Source organism: Rana temporaria, chromosome 7 (genome assembly GCF_905171775.1).
Source record: "Rana temporaria chromosome 7, aRanTem1.1, whole genome shotgun sequence".
Taxonomy (NCBI): Eukaryota; Metazoa; Chordata; class Amphibia; order Anura; family Ranidae; genus Rana; species Rana temporaria.
In genome coordinates this window covers 25,433,370-25,451,066 of record NC_053495.1, presented here as the reverse complement: position 1 = coordinate 25,451,066, position 17,697 = coordinate 25,433,370, and the positions used below count along the sequence as shown (strand labels likewise).

General features: G+C 45.3%; 1 protein-coding gene across 1 annotated transcript in view; it reads right to left on the bottom strand.

Moving 5' to 3' along the window:
- Positions 1–17,697, bottom strand: part of FRMD4B (FERM domain containing 4B) — a 283,767-nt gene that overhangs the window by 121,872 nt on the left and 144,198 nt on the right. Inside the window, exon 6 of the mRNA XM_040359088.1 lies at positions 10,139–10,195. Coding sequence (XP_040215022.1) covers positions 10,139–10,195 — 57 coding nt within the window. The remainder of the gene's footprint in view (positions 1–10,138; positions 10,196–17,697) is intronic.

Genomic DNA, 17,697 nt, shown 5'->3' with positions numbered 1-17,697 from the left:
CATAGCAAAAGGAAAAAACAAACAAAGCTGCGCCACATTAATCACAATTATAAGAAATTAACCCTTATAATGAATAGTAACGATTTAGGTAAATTGGTTAGTCCATAAATGAATATTATCAGCATCAAAACAGTCAGTATGGATCCTCTAGTTAATACACTCATGCAGGTATTCCATGATAAACCACACCGCTATAGTGACAGGTAAATTTGACTGAAGTGATCCCTTCACCAATAAATGAGACCGCTTACCAGAGGGCAAGCCAACTGAGCGTTTGGCTATAACCCAACCACGGCCTTTAATCCACAGGATCCCGGGGGAAAGCAGCTCTCAGAAACTCGATGGATAACACTCTCCAATATGCATAGTTTATGAAACAAGAGAAGGGTGCACCATAGCGTGATTCCGTTATATAAAAAGCATGGATTATGGGTACTCACAAACAATGCAGTAAAAAACAGCATTTGGTTAAAATCAGAATAAGCCGGCCAGCAAGTACAAGGAGCCCTTCCTCCTTAGCGTGGTGACATCACTGCGTGTCCTCCCAGGCGCGTTTCGTCATCAATAGACGTTCTCAATGGGGGAATTACACTAACGTAGCATAAATTGTAGCTATAGTAATTTTAGTCTGGGTTCCTTGGGATCAGAAGGTTATTTCAAGGGTTCCTCTGTGTTGGATAGGTTGACAAAAGCTGATGTGTCCCTCCAACAACCTACAATTAAAAGCAGACTTCCACCCAAAAATGGCACTACTGCTTTTCTGAACCCCCCCCCTCCCCCCAGTGTCACATTTGGCACCTTTTAGAGGTGGGGGATGGCTGCAGATACCTGTCCCAAGTATTTGCACCCACTTCCGGGCATAGACTTCCGAGTCACGCCACTTCCCATCCCCCCTGCTGTCTCCTGGGAAACACACTGTTCCCAAGAGAGCGGGGACCAGTGAGGACTTCATTTTTCTCGGCTCGCCGTATGTCACAGCGTTCTTGACGTTCGGAATTTCCAACAACATTTTTGCGACTGTGTATATGCAACAGAAGTTTGAGCCAGTTGAGTGTTGATAAGGAGCAGCACGTTGTAGAAGAAAAATAAATAAAATGAATAGAAATCAATACTACATTGATTAAACCGCGCTCCTTCCGTTTTAAAGTGAAAACGTGCAAAGTGATTTCAACTACACCAACGTGATAATATGTGTGTAAAAGTCCAAACACAAAATAAATTCAATAGTGAATGTTCAAACAATGTATCATATCATTTTTAACCCCTCATTCACAAGTTTGAGCCAACATTCCATCGGAAAAAAATCCACGGTTTTGTTGTCGGAATGTCCGATCGTGTGTACACGGCATAATAGATTTTTGAACATACATACGTTCATACAAACATTCGTACAAAGTTTCTCAGTGCACTCCATGACCTGAAGAATGTTGTTCAAAAGGACTTCTCATATGCAACATAACATTTTGTAATGAATGGACTTTCCGAGTGAAAAACCACATACACGGTTAGAAATTCATCCAAGATCCGTCGATCCTGCTGCTTCCAAATTACTCATCATGGAGATTGAAAGCGAACGTCATTTTGACTTCACTGACAATTAGAAATATCGAACAAACATTCTTAAAGTGAAAAAAATTCCAATGAGATTCTACTAGTGTGCAGCTAGCTTTAGTCCATAAAAACTTTACACATTTTAGCCGTTATTGACCTTCATTTCCTCCACTCAAAAAGGAGAACAAGGATTTCTATTTTAATTGCCGCCTCAATTGTGGCTCATTTTCATGGATCATTGGCGACAGGACTCGGGCAAAAACCCATGACCATTTACGCATAGGAAAACCTAGCAACGCATACACAAAGTAATGTACCAACTACATTCAGCTCACTGACTTTTATTAAAACATAAACTTTGCAGATTGTTAACAGCTTTAAAGGAGAACTCCAGGGAAAAAATTGCATTTCCCCATGCAGTGGGGCTGTGCCTGTACTCGTTTTCATCCAGGGGGATTGCGCAGTGAGGATATACTTACCTAATCTGCCACATGCTAGACCGCTCCATGCCTCACCCGCAGGCTAGCGGTCTTGTGAATGGACTGTTCCTGACGTCATCACACCCATAGACCAGCTCAGGCGTGAGGACGGCAGGAACAGTCCACCGCTGGACGTGGGGGGAGTGCAGTTATCCAGAGGATCAAGGACTGGTTAAGTACAGCTTTCCTTTGCACCCCCTAGACCAAAATGAGCAGTTAACCCATGCAATGCGGGAGCCCCACGGCAATGGAGAAAATAATTGTTCCCATTAATTTCTTCTTCTCCCATTAATTTTAAAAACTCTCCTTCATGTTAGGTGAGGGGCGCTATATCAAAATAGTGGATGCGTGTCACAATGTGCGTTTGAGTAGTACACAGTGTAACTGTGTACCCAAATCTATGTGAAAAACCAAACAGATTATAGTCTAAACTCTATAAGTACAATAGTGCCAAATGTCGTGGAAAATAAATAAAATTTGAAAAAAATAAATAAATAAAAAATAAATAAATTTAAAAGAATGTCCAGCAAATAAATAGTTAAGTGCAAAATGGATCCAGTGTTGTATCAAGTCCAGGTGCAAAATGCAAATAATCCAATCCCAAATCGCAGGGAAAAGTGCAAATGCTAAAGTGCTTGTGAATCTTCAAAATAGCCAAAGTGCGAGAAAGAAGTGATCCACGCTTCCTGAAGACGGTTTAACTGAAACGTGACGTCGAGGCGGTATCCGAGCGCGCACGCATAGCCACGCACTTCCGGTCTCACTGGTTGATGGACAACTAGCGGTGGAACGCACGCTAGTGGACCAGGACGCGGCCATCTCTTATCTTGTCTTACTATCCCCACCACCTGTTACAGCCTCAGTGCCGGGAACGGGCACCAGCAACAGTAAGAGGCCATTTGGCATTGTAATTTTAACTTTCGTATATTAAATGGTTTTACACTATGGTGGTATCTCCTCTCCTTTCTTGGTACACCATTTGCTGCAATCGCTGACATTGGAATCCAATGAGACCCTGCTGATCCTCATTTAAAACAAGCCTGATCGACCATATTTTAAGTAATCTGGTCAACACCGTGTGGTAAGGAGCCATCCATTATTATTCTGGTGACCTATAGGTGAAGGCGGATCACTTCTTTCTCACACTTTGGCTATTTTGAAGATTCACAAGCACTTTAGCATTTGCACTTTTCCCTGCGATTTGGGATTGGATTATTTGCATTTTGCACCTGGACTTGATACAACACTGGATCCATTTTGCACTTAACTATTTATTTGCTGGACATTCTTTTACATTTTTTTTTTTTTTTTTTTTTTTTATATTTTATTTATTTTCCACGACATTTGGCACTATTGTACTTATAGAGTTTAGACTATAATCTGTTTGGTTTTTCACATAGATTTGGGTACACAGTTACACTGTGTACTACTCAAACGCACATTGTGACATGCATCCACTATTTTGATATAGCGCCCCTCACCTCACTATACAATATATGCAAGTCAGTCACCTGATTTTGTTTGGGAGCAGCTTCACTCAGTTAGTCACTTGATTCATCAAGTATATAATTTAGTGTAATTCATTTGGCGCGAGATTTCTTTTTCCTGTCTCCTTCATGTTAGTCTATGTTTCCTTGGACACATAGGCATTTACAGGCTTTAGGAGTCAGAAAAAAAAAAAAAATAAATAAAAAAATCATCATCACTTGCAAGTTCAGAAGAGGAGAGTTTCAGCACCAAAAACCACATGCACCTACATATTAGACTCTTTTAGTGCTTGAGCGTTAATTTCAATGGCCAGAATAAATGAATATTCTGCCCATTCGAATGAAGGAACACCCAAACGGGTTTGGAAACAAGGCTTTAACTCTTCCCATCTTGTGGGAAACATTTCTTCAGAAGTTAGAAATGCTGGAGGTGCGAGCTTCTTGATCATGTGATCACTAGGACTGGCTGTTAGTGTTGGGCGAACGGTTCAGCCCGAGAGTATAACTTTAGGCCGAGCATTGGCTGTGGTCTGTTCGTCCAACACCCGAAATTTGCAGGGTGTTTGGCGGGTGTTAGTGCCTGTTAATTTAAATGCGATTTGACTCTTTTTCTTTAGAAATTAAATTTTTACTGCAGCATGTTCTATACATGCTACAGATGCACCACTTTACAGACAGACTAAGGGGACCCCCTAGGCACTATATTTAAAGGAATTTATTCTTGTTTTATTGTTGCGCTTTAAGCATCATGAAAGTCACTGCCCCTGAAAAACAGTCATATATATATATATATATATATATATATATATATATATAAAAAATACGCACACATTGATACATGTCCCCCAGGGCAGTACAAGGACCCCCATACCCCTTTTATGGTCAATTACTTGCATGTAAGCCTTCAAAATGGGCACTTTTGATTTTTCCTGTTCGGCTCCCATAGACTTCAAACGGGGTTCACCTTTTGGGTTAGAACATTTCCCCTGTTCGGGAGTTCTGCTGCGAACTAAACAGGGGGGTGTTCGGCCCATCTCTACTGGCTGTGAGCAGGAGCCTGCCCCACAGGCTCCCAATCATAAACTGTGACTAGGTGTGGTGTGTCACAGCACGTTCACCGGGTGACCAGGCTCCTAGACCAAAAAAAAAAAAAAAAAAGGATGCTGCTTTATGTAGCAGTTTGGTGTTACAGCCCACCAATGCCTGTATGCGTACGGCCAGCGTTAGGGGTAAATGACACATTAACAATTACAGCGCTGCATAAATGTATGTCTTTTATATCTGTCCGGAGTTCAGTTAACCTTTTTTTGTTGACCTTGAAAGAACTGTGCAGCAAAAAATGATCTCACGTTATGACTTATATAAGAGATTAGATATTAAATATCTTTTTTGTTTATATGTTTACACGCGATTGGTTCAGGGATTGCAAAAATCAGTAACTTTACCATTGCAGTGAGTTCTGCGACCAACAATACAATTCAGCAGTGAAAATGTTTCTGAGCCTCATTGCAGCAATTCGCTACATTTTAACATCTGTGTAGCTTTGGAGCTACAGTACATTCTCCATGGGGTAGTGCCCACTATTGCTTTTAGTGTTGTATTCATTAGAAGTTCGGATTTAGGGCGATACCATTTATTGGCTAAATAATTTGGGCCAGATCCACAAAGAACTTACGCCGGCGTACCTATTGATACGCTGCGCAAGTTTTCCGATGCCCAGTCGTATCTTTGTTTTGTATCCACAAAACAAGATACGACTGAATGTGGGCTTGATCCAACTGACGTACGTCTTAGTACGCTGTCGGATCTTAGGTGCATATTTACGCTGGCCGCTAGGTGGCGCTTCCGTTGATTTCCGCGTAGAGTATGCAAATTAGCTAGATACGCCGATCCTCAAACGTACGTCCGGCGCATTTTTTTACGTAAGGCTTTTTTCGGCGTAACGTTACCCCTGGGTCTATGAAGAGTACGCAATGTTATGTATGGACTCCGGGACAGCGTCGAATTTTCCGTCGTTTGCGTAAAACGTTCGCGAATAGGGCTTTGCGTAAATTACGTTCACGTCGAAAGCATTGTCTATTTGCGACGTGATTTTGAGCATGCGCACTGGGATACCCCCATGGACGGCGTATGTGCCGTTAAAAAAAAAAAAGTCATTCACGTGGGGTCAAGATGAATTAACATAAAACACGCCCACATCTTAGTCATTTGAATTGCGTGCCCTTATGCCGACACATTTACACTACGCCGCCGTAACTTACGGCGCAAATTCTTTCTGGATACGGAAACTACGCTCTAAGTTACGGCGGCGTAGTGCGATACGCTACGCCTGCCTAAAGATAGGCAGATCTTTGTGGATCTGGCCCTTTGACTTTAGTGCAAGCATTTAAAACACGCTGGCCTCTTCTTTAGGCAATATAAACCAACATGCATTTTATACAAGAAACAATACGCACCATTCACATTTGTGTGACTTGTCATGCGACTTTCAGCACTAAAATTGCATGACAATTCGCACCCTGTGTTTCTCAATGAAAACCAAATATGTGTGACTTAAAGTCGCAGCCCTTTAAAAAGGTTCCTGCATTACTTTGGTTCAACTTTCATGCGACTTGAGTGCCATAGACTGCAATGTAAACCCTCAAAAGTCACATGAAAGCTACACCTGAATGTTATACATGCGACAGTTGTGCAAAAGTTGTCACTATCACCAGGGCCGCCATCAGTGGGGTACAGGCAGTACACCTGTAAGGGGCCCGGATGGCATCACCCTTTATTTTCCCCCCGTCAGCACCCCCCTGACCTCTAAGGGGCTGGTGGTCCCCAGGGGCCGGATGGCATCCTTCCCCCCCCCCTTTTTTTTTTTTGGTTTAAATTTTTTTCCCCCCGTCAGTCCCCAAAGCCCCCCCCCCCCCAAACTTAATTTGCGGCTGCAGCACCCCCCCCCCCAGCTTTTCAATTTGCGGCACCCCCCTCGCTTCTCAACCTGCAATACTCCCCCTACTTCTCAAATTGAGGTGGCAGCACCCCCCTGGTTCTCTGCTCCAGGGGGCCCCATGCCTGAAGCTGTGCAAGGGGCCCCAAAATTCCTGATGGCGGCCCTGATTATCACTGGTCAAAGTCACATCGAAACTCCAAAATCCCACAACATACAATTGTGAATGGAGCCTAAGGAGATACAGATCTAGATTATCCAAAGACCGAAAGCTTAATTAAAGGCCAAGTTCACCATTTCACGAAAAAAGGAAAAAGGTGAACCAACTCCAAATATCCTGGCCACTCCTCTGGACCCTGCTGCACATAACAGTTGTGATGCCCCGTTCTGCCGATGTATCAATCTGTACACTGCAATGCACAGCCCATTTTGCTTTTAAATGTCCTTATTTCTTCTGAGAAATCCTCACTTCCTGTTCTTCTGTCTGTAACTCCACACAGTAATGCAAGGCTTTCTCCCTGGTGTGGAGTGTCGTGCTCGCCCCCTCCCTTGGACTACAGGAGAGTCAGGACGCCCACTAACACGCAGCTCCTTTCTCTATCTGCAACGTAGAGAGAGTCCTGACTCTCCTGTAGTCCAAGGGAGGGGGCAAGTGCGACACTCCACACTAGGGATGAACAGATGAAAAACTGATTTATGCCCATTGAATGATTTATCGATCAAAATTTGGTCATTACATGATGGAACAATCTTTTGCTCTCACGGACAATGTTCGCTATTCGAAAACGAGTTCGAACAATTTTTTCGTAAAGTGTATGCCCAGCATTGGTCATGAACCTCCATGACTAAGCCCTTTGGGCAGGGCGAAACGCATCAGTTATCTTCTTATTGGTCAACATAGTCATGACTAATTAGTGCTTGCCATTGCAGGCATTATGATGGATGCTCACTCCAGGGCTGTGAATTGCGGCTATACCAGCAGCACAGGGCATCATGGTCGCTATGCGTGGCATGGTCCGTGGACATCAATGCCATTGTGTGCGGCGAGGTCTGGAGGAGTGGATAAAATATTTGAAGTTAGTTCACCTTTACGTGAACTTACCTTTTAAAAACGGGTTGTAAATCCTTGTTTTTAATAATAAAAAAAAAAAACACACACACCACACACTTACCTGCAGCCCCGATCTTTTTCTGGGATACCCCGCCGGCGCTCCAGTCCCCTTCTCTTTATTGGGTGTCCCCACGTAAAGCTGTTTTCCATGGGGGCACCCGTGCGGGCTCACTCCCTAGTCCCGCTGCTGCATCCATTGACACAGACAGGAGGCACTAGGGCCCCGCCCCCGCGTTACTGGATTTGATTGACAGCAGTGGGAGCCAATGGCTCATGCTGCTATCAATCTGTCCAATAAGGAGAGAGAGACAATGGCTGGGGCTGGAGCGTTTGCGCACAACGCTGGATTAGATCGGTCTCAGTTAAGAAAAGGGGGGAGCTGCACAAAGGAGTTTTTTCCTCAACACACAGAATGCATTAAGGTGAGAAACCTTGAGGCTTTACAACCAACCACTTTAAAAAGGGATACTAAAGGTTCCTTTTTTTAAATAACGAATATATTATATATATATATATATATATATATATATATATATATATATATATATATATATATATATATATCATACTTACCTCCACTGTGCAGCTCATTTTGCACAGAGTGGCCCCCGAACATCGTCTTCTGGGGTCCTTCGGCGGTTCTTCCCCGCATTAGATAACCCCCTTGGAGAAGAGCTCCAGAGTTATACACTCGGCATCCATAGACGCCGAGTGTATGACTCGGCCCTGCCCCCGCGTCATCGGATTTGATTGACAGCAGCGGCAGCCAATGGCTGTGCTGCTAGCAATCTATCCAATCAACGGCAACGGCAGGGGGGGGGGGGCTGGGGAGCCGGTGATTGCCAGGTGTTTTTTTCATATTATTGCATAAAGGTGAAATGAAAAACACGAACCTTTACAACCCCTTTAAAGCGGAGCTCCCCCCTAAAGTGGGACTTCCGCTCATCGGATTCCTCCCCCCCTCCGGTGCCACAATTGGCACCTTTCGGGGGGAGGGGGGGGGGGCAGGATACCGTCTTTGACAGGTATCCTTTCCCACTTCTGGGAGTCCATCCGCGGCCGTGACGTCACCGCGGGGCTTCCTCCTCCTCCTCCCCTGGCCACCGGGCTAATAGGAGAGAGGAGCGGGGCCTTGCGCATTCGCAGTAGGGTTCCTGGCGCGAAGCCAAAAGGCTACACTGCTGGGTTCCCTTACCCCCAATGGCGGCGGCATCAGCTGTGGTGCCGACATCGAGGGACAGCAGGCAGGTAAGTGTCCATTTATTAAAAGCCAGCAGCTGCAGTATGTGAAGCTGATGGCTTTTAATTTATTTCTTTTTCCCCGGACCTCCTCTTTAAGTCTCCCCAAACAAAATAACTTGGACAATGTGATCACCAACTGCAAATTAAAATATTATTTTATTTTCATAGAGCTGTCAATCTACACATCGCCTTACATACTGCGCATTGACATGAGCCCCTGACATCAAGGAGCTTACAATCTAACGTCCTTAACTCACATACTAGGATCAATTCAGACAGTATGGCCCAGATTCTCAAAGACTTACGACGGCCAGATCTCCAGATACGCCGTCGTAAGTCCGAATGTGCGCCGTCGTATCTATGCGCATGATTCATAGAATCAGTTACGCATAAATTCGGCCAAGATACGAGCGGCGCAAGTCTCCTACGCCGTCGTATCTTGGGTGCATATTTACGCTGGCCGCTAGGTGGCGCTTGCGTTGATTTCCTCGTTGAATATGTAAATGAGCAAGATACGCCGATTCACGAACGTACGTACGCCCGTCGCAATTAGTTACGCCGTTTACGTAAGACATACGCTGGCGTAAAGATAAAGCTGCTCTCTAGGTGGGGCAGCCCATGCAAGGTATGGACGTCGGAACAAGCGTATCTTTTTACGTCGTTTACGTAAGTCGTACGTGAATGGGGCTGGGCGTAGGTTACGTTCACGTCACAGGCATTGAGCCGGCGTTTCTTAGGGCGTAAATTCGACGCGATACTGAGCATGCACGCTTATGCGCCGTTCGTTTGGCCATGCATCTACATGAGGTCACGCTTAATTTAAATACAACACGCCCACGACCTGCCTACTTTGAAATACGCACGCTTACGCCGGCCCATTTACGCTACGCCGCCGTAACTTAGGACGCAAGTGCTTTGTGAATACTGCACTTGCCTCTCTAAGTTGCGGCGGCATAGCGTAAATAAGATACGCTACGCCCACACAAAGTTACGCCGCCCTACGTGAATCTGGGCCAATATCTTTGGAGTGTAGGAGGAAGCCCATACAAGCACGGAGAGAACATGCAAACTCCATGCAGAATCAAGGACCCCAGTGCTGCAAGGAAGAAGTATTAACCACGAAATCATGTTTATTTTTTTTTGCTGGTTGGTTAATTAATAAAACGCAGAGATCAGTCGGCGATCCAGGTGTCATGATGATTGAATTACACGCCATGACACAAGATCCGCCATCCTCTCAGCAGGTACACGGCAAAGCTCCACCTGCACAAACTTCAAGGACTTTTCTCCTCTTTGAATTATAAGATGGAAAAAAATAAGTGTGAGAACTTACCTGCAGGATGAGTGCGGCCAACTTGAAGACGGTCTCGCTGGCAATGTCTATCTGCCCCTGCAAAGACAAGGAGATGGTCAGCCCCAGCTGAGTGATCCCAACTAGTACATGCCTGTCACTGCTGTATACCTCCAGCTTGTGTTACAACAACAGACCATACCATTCCATGCCGCAGGGGGGGAGCCTGTCTTTGGAAGTGAGTTGGCTGTCAGTAAAGGTGGGAGCATTATGCTATCAGATGGGAGAAATTCACTGTTAATGCAAAGGGGTGGCGCGTGCAATGTTATAATTATAGAATGATTTTTTGAGTGCAGGCGGAGGGTTAGTGCTGCGGCTAAGTGAATTAAGTCAGTAAGTTTGTACAGCTCCCCTCCCCCCCTCAGCGGGTAATGGTGCCGTCTGATGTTCAGAGATAAAGTTCCACTCAAAGACAAGTGCATGAGAACACAAAGCCTGGACTTGCTGTTGTTTTATGTCTAGCCTGTTTTTTTTTTTCTTTTAATCTACAGCAGAACAAGAATACATAATAATGTTCTTTTACTGACATTTACTGACATGTCTGCACCTAGTACGGCTTTAATTATTCATATGTAAAGCGCAAACTGTATATTAAAGGAGTTGTAATGGAAATTTTTTTTTTTGCTGAAATTACTGTTTACAGGGTATAGAGACTTCGGGGCAGATCCACAAAAGAATTACGCCGGCGTATCTATTAAAACGCCGCGTAATTTAAAATTTCCCGCATCGTATCTTTGTTTTGTATCTACAAAACAAGATACGACGGCATCTGGGATCGATCCGACGGGCGTAGGTCTTAGTACGCCGTCGGATCGTAGATGCATTTTTCCACCGGCCGCTAGGTGGCGTTTCCGTCGAATTCCGCGTCGAGTATGCAAATTAGCTAGTTACGGCGATCCACGAACGTACGCATTTTTTTACGTCGTTTGCGTTCGGATTTTTCCGGCGTATAGTTACCCCTGCTATTATGAGGCGTACTCAATGTTAAGTATGGCAGTCGTTCCCGCGTCGAATTTTGCATTTTTTACGTCGTTTGCGTAAGTCGTTCGCGAATAGGGATTTGTGTAGAATGATGTCACCGTCGTAAGCATTGGCTTGTTCAGATTTAATTTCGAGCATGCGCACTGGGATACCCCCACGGAAGGCGCATGCGACGTTAATAAAAAACGTTGTTTACGTCGGGTCACGACGTATTTACATAAAACACGCCCCCATCACATCCATTTGAATTCCGCGCCCTTACGCCGCCAAAGATACACTACGCCACCGTAACTTACGGCGCAAATTCTTTGAGGATTCGAAAAAAAAAAAAAAGTTACGGCGGCGTACTGTATCTTAGATACGGTACGCCCGGCGGATATATGCGCCGATCTACGTGGATCTGCCCCATAATAGTTAACTGATTCCTTTTAAAAATGATTAAAAATAGATAAAAATCAATCATATAATGTGCCTGTAGTTTCTAGTTTCGTTTTTGCATGTTATTTCCTGCTTCTGTGATGTACAGAGCCACAGAGCCAATACAGGGCAGTGATGTTTTGGAAAACGAAACTGATTGGTGCTGAGGGGTTTTAGACACACAGTAATCACACCTCCTTGATTAGTGACCACAGAGAGAAAGCTCCCAGTACTGTGGTTAGCAGGAAACAGACAACCAGGAAGTGTGGAGATCAGAGAAGAATTACAGCAACTTGAGAGCAAAAACGAACAATGAGGACATGAAAACAGCACTGCATTAAGGTAAAGGAAGCTATTAAGATAAAAAAAAAAATCCTTTACAAACCCTTTAATCCCATATAATAATAATTGCTAAAACCCAACTCCAGCTTTTTTATTTTAAATAAAGTAAAGAAAGGTTAAAGCTGAACTCAAAAACGTTTATTTATATTCCTCAATTATACAAAATAACAATAAACCTGCGCTTACAAACAATAAAATCCACAAGCAGCTGACACAATACACTGGTAGCGAAATGACATAAAAAAAACACAAAAGGGCGCAGCGCTAAAGAATTATCCAAGAGTATTTAAGCCCACGTTCACATTGCCAAATCAAATCGCATGACAAATCGGCGGCCATTGGCAGAAATAGCACTAGCCGAATTGGTGCTGCGAAAATTGCCATTTTAACCTGTGTGTGTGCCACCTTCTGTGTCTGTACCAAGCAAGGGGTGGATCCATAGTCTAGTCTTGGGAGGGCCACTACCAGAAAATGTTGGGGCAATGGCTGGTGTTGGCGCTTCAATCATCACGGCGCCATGGTTGATATGGTGTCAGGAGGATTGAAGTAAATTATTACTATTATTAGTAAATAGTTCAACTCACCATAATGCAGAATCAGTGGGAGCCCCGAGCGTGTTACTTGCCACCGTTGCCTGCCACCAGATGCGGATTGTCACTTGCCAGGGGCTGTGTCCCAGAGTGAGGGCGGGCAGGGAGAGACAATGTCAGAAAGCCACTACCCATCAGAATATGCAACCAAAGTGATGTTGCATATGTGGATATGTCCACAGTAAGCCTAGGGTTAGAAAAAAGATGTATAAAGATGGCAAGCGGCCATCTTTATACATCAACCAGAGTCTTGCTTTTCACAGTTATTTTTAACAGTAAACTCAGCTTATATAGTGAAATATAAGTTGAGTTTACTGTTAAAAATAACTGTGAAAAGCAAGACTCTGGTTGATGTATAAAGATGTCCGCTTGCCGACTTCTAACTCTAGGCTGTGGACAAGTGCGGATGTACCAAGATGGCCGCGACACAACGACAGTTCAGTTGTATATTCAGATGGGTAGCGGTGGCTTCCTGACAGAACACCTGCCTGCTCGCTCAGTGACACGCCAGTCCTCTCACCAGCCTTATTGCCCGCTATGATTGCTCACTCACCAGCCTGCCCGTCCTCTCACTCACCCGCCGGCGCTCACCCGCTCATTATTTTCTCGGGGGGAGCAATTGCCCTGTTGCCCCTCCCCTGGATCCGCCCCTGGTACCAGGGTCAAACATTCCAGGGTGTGTAAACTTTTGATCAGCGTCATTTGGGTTATTTCTGTTATCATTATGATTTAAAAAGGATCCAAAAAACGATGTGATAATAAATGGCTTCATATGATTACTAATCTTAAAGGGGTTGTAAAGGTAAATGTTTTTTCACCTTAATGCATCTTATGCATTAAGGTGAAAAAACATCTGACAATACCGCCCCCCAAGTCCCTGTTTTACTTACCTGAGCCCTCGAAAGTCCTGCGCTCTCCCCCGTTATCCTCCTAGTTTCTGAGCCTGGCCGTTGATTGGCTACACTGGGTGGATTGAAAGCAGCGCAGCCATTGGCTGGCTCTGCTGTGAATCACATCCAATGATGCGGCACGCCGGGGGCGGGGCAGAGTGATAAAGTGAGCGGCAATAGCCGCCGGCTGTATCACGGGAGCACGCCCGCAGGAACTCAACACCATGCAAGTTCGCTCGTATGAAGGTGTTGAGTTCTTGGGGGGAGGAGCCGAGACAGCCGCCGAGGGACCTCAGAAGACCAGGTTCGGGGCTACTTTGTGCAAAACGAGCTGCACAGTGGAGGTAAGTATAACATGTTTGTTGTTTAAAAAAAAAAAAAATTGTCTTTACAACCCCTTCAAATAAAAGACAGTTTTTGGCATGATCAGTCATATTTTCAATATAAATTACGAAATTTCGCAATTTCTGCCAGGGTATGCAAACTTTTCAGCACGACTGTATAGATAATTTTAGAGCTGAGCTGAAATACTTAATTCGCAATATTTCTTTAATGGAATTCATGCGGCTCGCTGGAGGTGTGCAGATTATTGTGTGTAAACCAAACTATTTTGATGTCCGTATCTGCAAGCGTGTATGTTTGTATTGTACACCCCGAGGACCACGTCAGACCAGCAACATTATCACACAGATTTGTAGCAGCTGCTAATCTCTCTGCTTATGTTTTCAAGCAATTGGGGTTTCCAGTGTCTATGCAGCCAGATTGCTGGTGTCACATGATGATCAGCAGAAACATTGGATAAGACGACTAAATTATCTGTAGTAAATGTTGCAAAACGTCAGAAATCATCAACTGAGCTACAAATTGCAGCAATACACATACAATTGTTTCCACCAACAAACAAATGTTAGGGGGTCAGTCACAGCGATTGACATGTTGTCACCGGGGCAGGAAGTGAGGGGAAATCTCCCTAATGGGACCACACAGAGAGAAGTTCTAGTTCTGTGTGAGATTTTCCCTCCCTGTGCAGTAGAGCTGCACGATTCTGGATAAAAACGAAAATCACAATTTTTTTGCTTAGATCACGATTCTCGCGGTGTAACATCTTCTTTCACATTATACAAAAAAAATTGGGCTAATTTCATTTTTCATTTTTTTTTTTCATTAACCACTTAACCCCCCAACCATATTTCTGGTCCAAGACCAGGCCACTTTTTGCGATTCGGCACTGCGTCGCTTTACCTGACAATTGCGCGGTCGTGCGACGTGGCTCCCAAACAAAATTGGCGTCCTTTTTTCCCCCACAAATAAAACTTTCTTTTAATGGTACTTGATCACCTCTGCGGTTTTTTTTTTGCGCTATAAACAAAAATAGAGCAACAATTTTGAAAAAAATTCAATATTTTTTACTTTTTGCTATAATAATTATCCCCCCAAAAATATATAAAAACATTTTTTTTCCTCAGTTTAGGCCGATACGTATTCTTCTACCTATTTTTGAAAAAAAAAAAAAAAAAAAAAACGCAATAAGCATTTATCGATTGGTTTGCGCAAAAGTTATAGCAGCTACAAAATCGGGGATAGTTTCTGGCATTTTCATTATTTTTTCACTAATAATGGCGGCGATCAGCGATTTTAATTGTGACTGCGATTTTATGGCGGACACATCGGACACTTTTGACACATTTTTGGGACCATTGTCATTTTTACAGCGATCAGTGCTATAAAAATGATTACTGTAAAAATGACACTGGCAGTGAAGGGGTTAACCTCTAGGTGGCGCTGCAGGAGTTAAGTCAGTACTAGGGAGTGATTCTCACTGTTAGGGGGTGTGGCTACACATGACACGTCACTGATGACCGTTCCCGATCATGGGGAACAGCCATCAGTGACAGTGTCACTAGGCAGAGTAGGGGAATTCCTTGTTTACAAAGGCATCCCCCTGTTCTGCCTTTGCCGACTGAAATCGCGGACAGCCCGGGAACATCGAATTCCTGGGACCCGCGAGCACGCTCACAAGGCACGTGGCGGGCATGTGCGCCCCCTCGGCGCGCACGTGCCCGCTGGGCAGCAAATTCAGCCAATCTGCCTGCCCGTGCCATTGTGTCGACATACATCTGCGTGCGGCGGTCGGCAAGCGGTTAAACTATTTTTTTAAAAGAAATTGCGTTTGAAAAACCACTGCGCAAATACGGTGTGACATAAAATATTGCAACAACCACCATTTTATTCTCTAGGGTCTCTTCTAAGAAAAAATATATAATGTTTGGGTGTCATTTTCGAGCAGAAAATAATGATTTTTTACTTGTAAGCAACAAATGTCAGAAAAGGTTTGGTCTTTAAATGGTTAAACTTCCTTCATCTACAGGCAGGAGTTCTTTCCTTTGATAAAAGAATGAAAAGATACTTTGTTTATACTTATTTGCATGTAGTGATTAAACTTGGCAGACTGCCTGGATTTTGTTATTCCAGCTGTGAGAACTCTCTGCACTTGTTAGAGAGAACCCTGACATGCTGTTTTGAAGATGAGGAAGGAAAAAAGAGGTCTATGGTAGCTCAGGTGGGAGAATCTGTCCACAGGACAACTATTCGTCGTGCTCTCCACAAATCTCACCTTTATGGAAGAGTGGCAAGAAGAAAGACATTGTTGAAAGAAAACCATTAGAAGTCCTGTTTGCAGTTTGCGAGAAGCCAAGTGGAGGACACAGCAAACATGAAAAGAAGGTGCAGAGAAAGGAGGTTCTACAAAGTATTGACTCCGGGGGGCTGAATACAAATGTGCCCCACACTTTTCACACATTTATTTGTTAAAAATGTTGAAAACCATTTATCACTTTCATTCCACTTCACAATGATGTGCCTCTTTGTGTTGGTCTATCACAGGGGTCTCCAAACCTTGGCCCGTGGGCCACATCCGGTCCGCCTGTGTGATTTATCCAGCCCACAGTGTAAACTAAGCTGCCCATGCTGCCATGCCATTTTAAAAAAAAGAGAGAAGCAGCGCAGTTTTTTTACATTGGCTGCTGCCTGGGACCGCCGAGGCGCGGCACCTCCCTCTCGTTGTTTGAAGTTACAATCCTTCCACGAGTGATGTCACAGGCGCGGCACCGCCCCTCTTCCCGCCCGCTGCTTCACTCGTGGAAGGATCGTTAATTCCAACAGTGGGCAGGAAGAGGGGAGGTGAAATCACTCGTGGAAGTCTCGTAACTTTAAACAGCGGGCGGAAAGAGGGGAGGTACAGAAAAGCTGCAGAAGAGCTGAAGTCGATAAGTATGGAGGTAAGAGGCGGATCATGTTATTGTGTTGCACAACGCTGACACTACAGGGGAGAGTGCTACATTTCTGTGCTGATGGGAACATTGCCAGGGACACCACTGACGGGGACACCACTAATGGGGACATTGGTGTCCCCATCAGCGCTGTCCCCATCATTGACGTGCCCATCAGCAGTGTCCCCATTAGCAATGATGTGGACACTGCTGATGGGGACACTGCTGATGGGCACACCAATGATGGGGACGCTGCTGATGGGGACACGGGGTCACCGCTGATGGGGACACCACTGATGGGGACACCGGTGCCCCCATGAGCGGCATCCCCATCATTGGTGTGCCCATCAGCAGTGTCCCCATCAGCGGTGTCCCCATCAGCAATGATGGGGACACCGCTGATGGACACACCAATGATGGGGACGCCGCTGATGGGGTCACTGCTGATGGGGACATGGGGGTCACCGCTGATGGGGACACCATCATGATGTCCCCATCAGCGGCCTCCCCGTCATTGGTGTGCCCATCAGCGGTGTCCCCATCAGCAATGAAGGGGACACCGCTGATGGGGACATGGGGTCACCGCTGATGGGGACACCGGTGTCCCCATCAACGGTGTCCTCATCAGCGATGATGGGGACACTGCTGATGGGGACTCCGGTGTCCCCATCAGCGGTGTCCCCATCATTGGTGTGCCCATCAGCAATGATGGGGACATTGCTGATGGGGACACCGCTGTTGGGGACGTGGTGTCACCACTGATGGGGACATGGGGTCACCGCTGATGGGGACACCGGTGTCCCCATCAGCGATGATGGGGACACTGCTGATGGGGACTCTGGTGTCCCCATCAGCGGCATCCCCATCATTGGTGTGCCCATCAGCGGTGTCCCCATCAGCAATGATGGGGACACTGCTGATGGGGACACCGCTGATGGGGACATTGGGTCACTGCTGATGGGGACATGGGGTCACTGCTGATGGGGACACCGCTGATGGGGACATGGGGTCACCACTGATGGGGACATGGGGTCACTGCTGATGGGGTCACT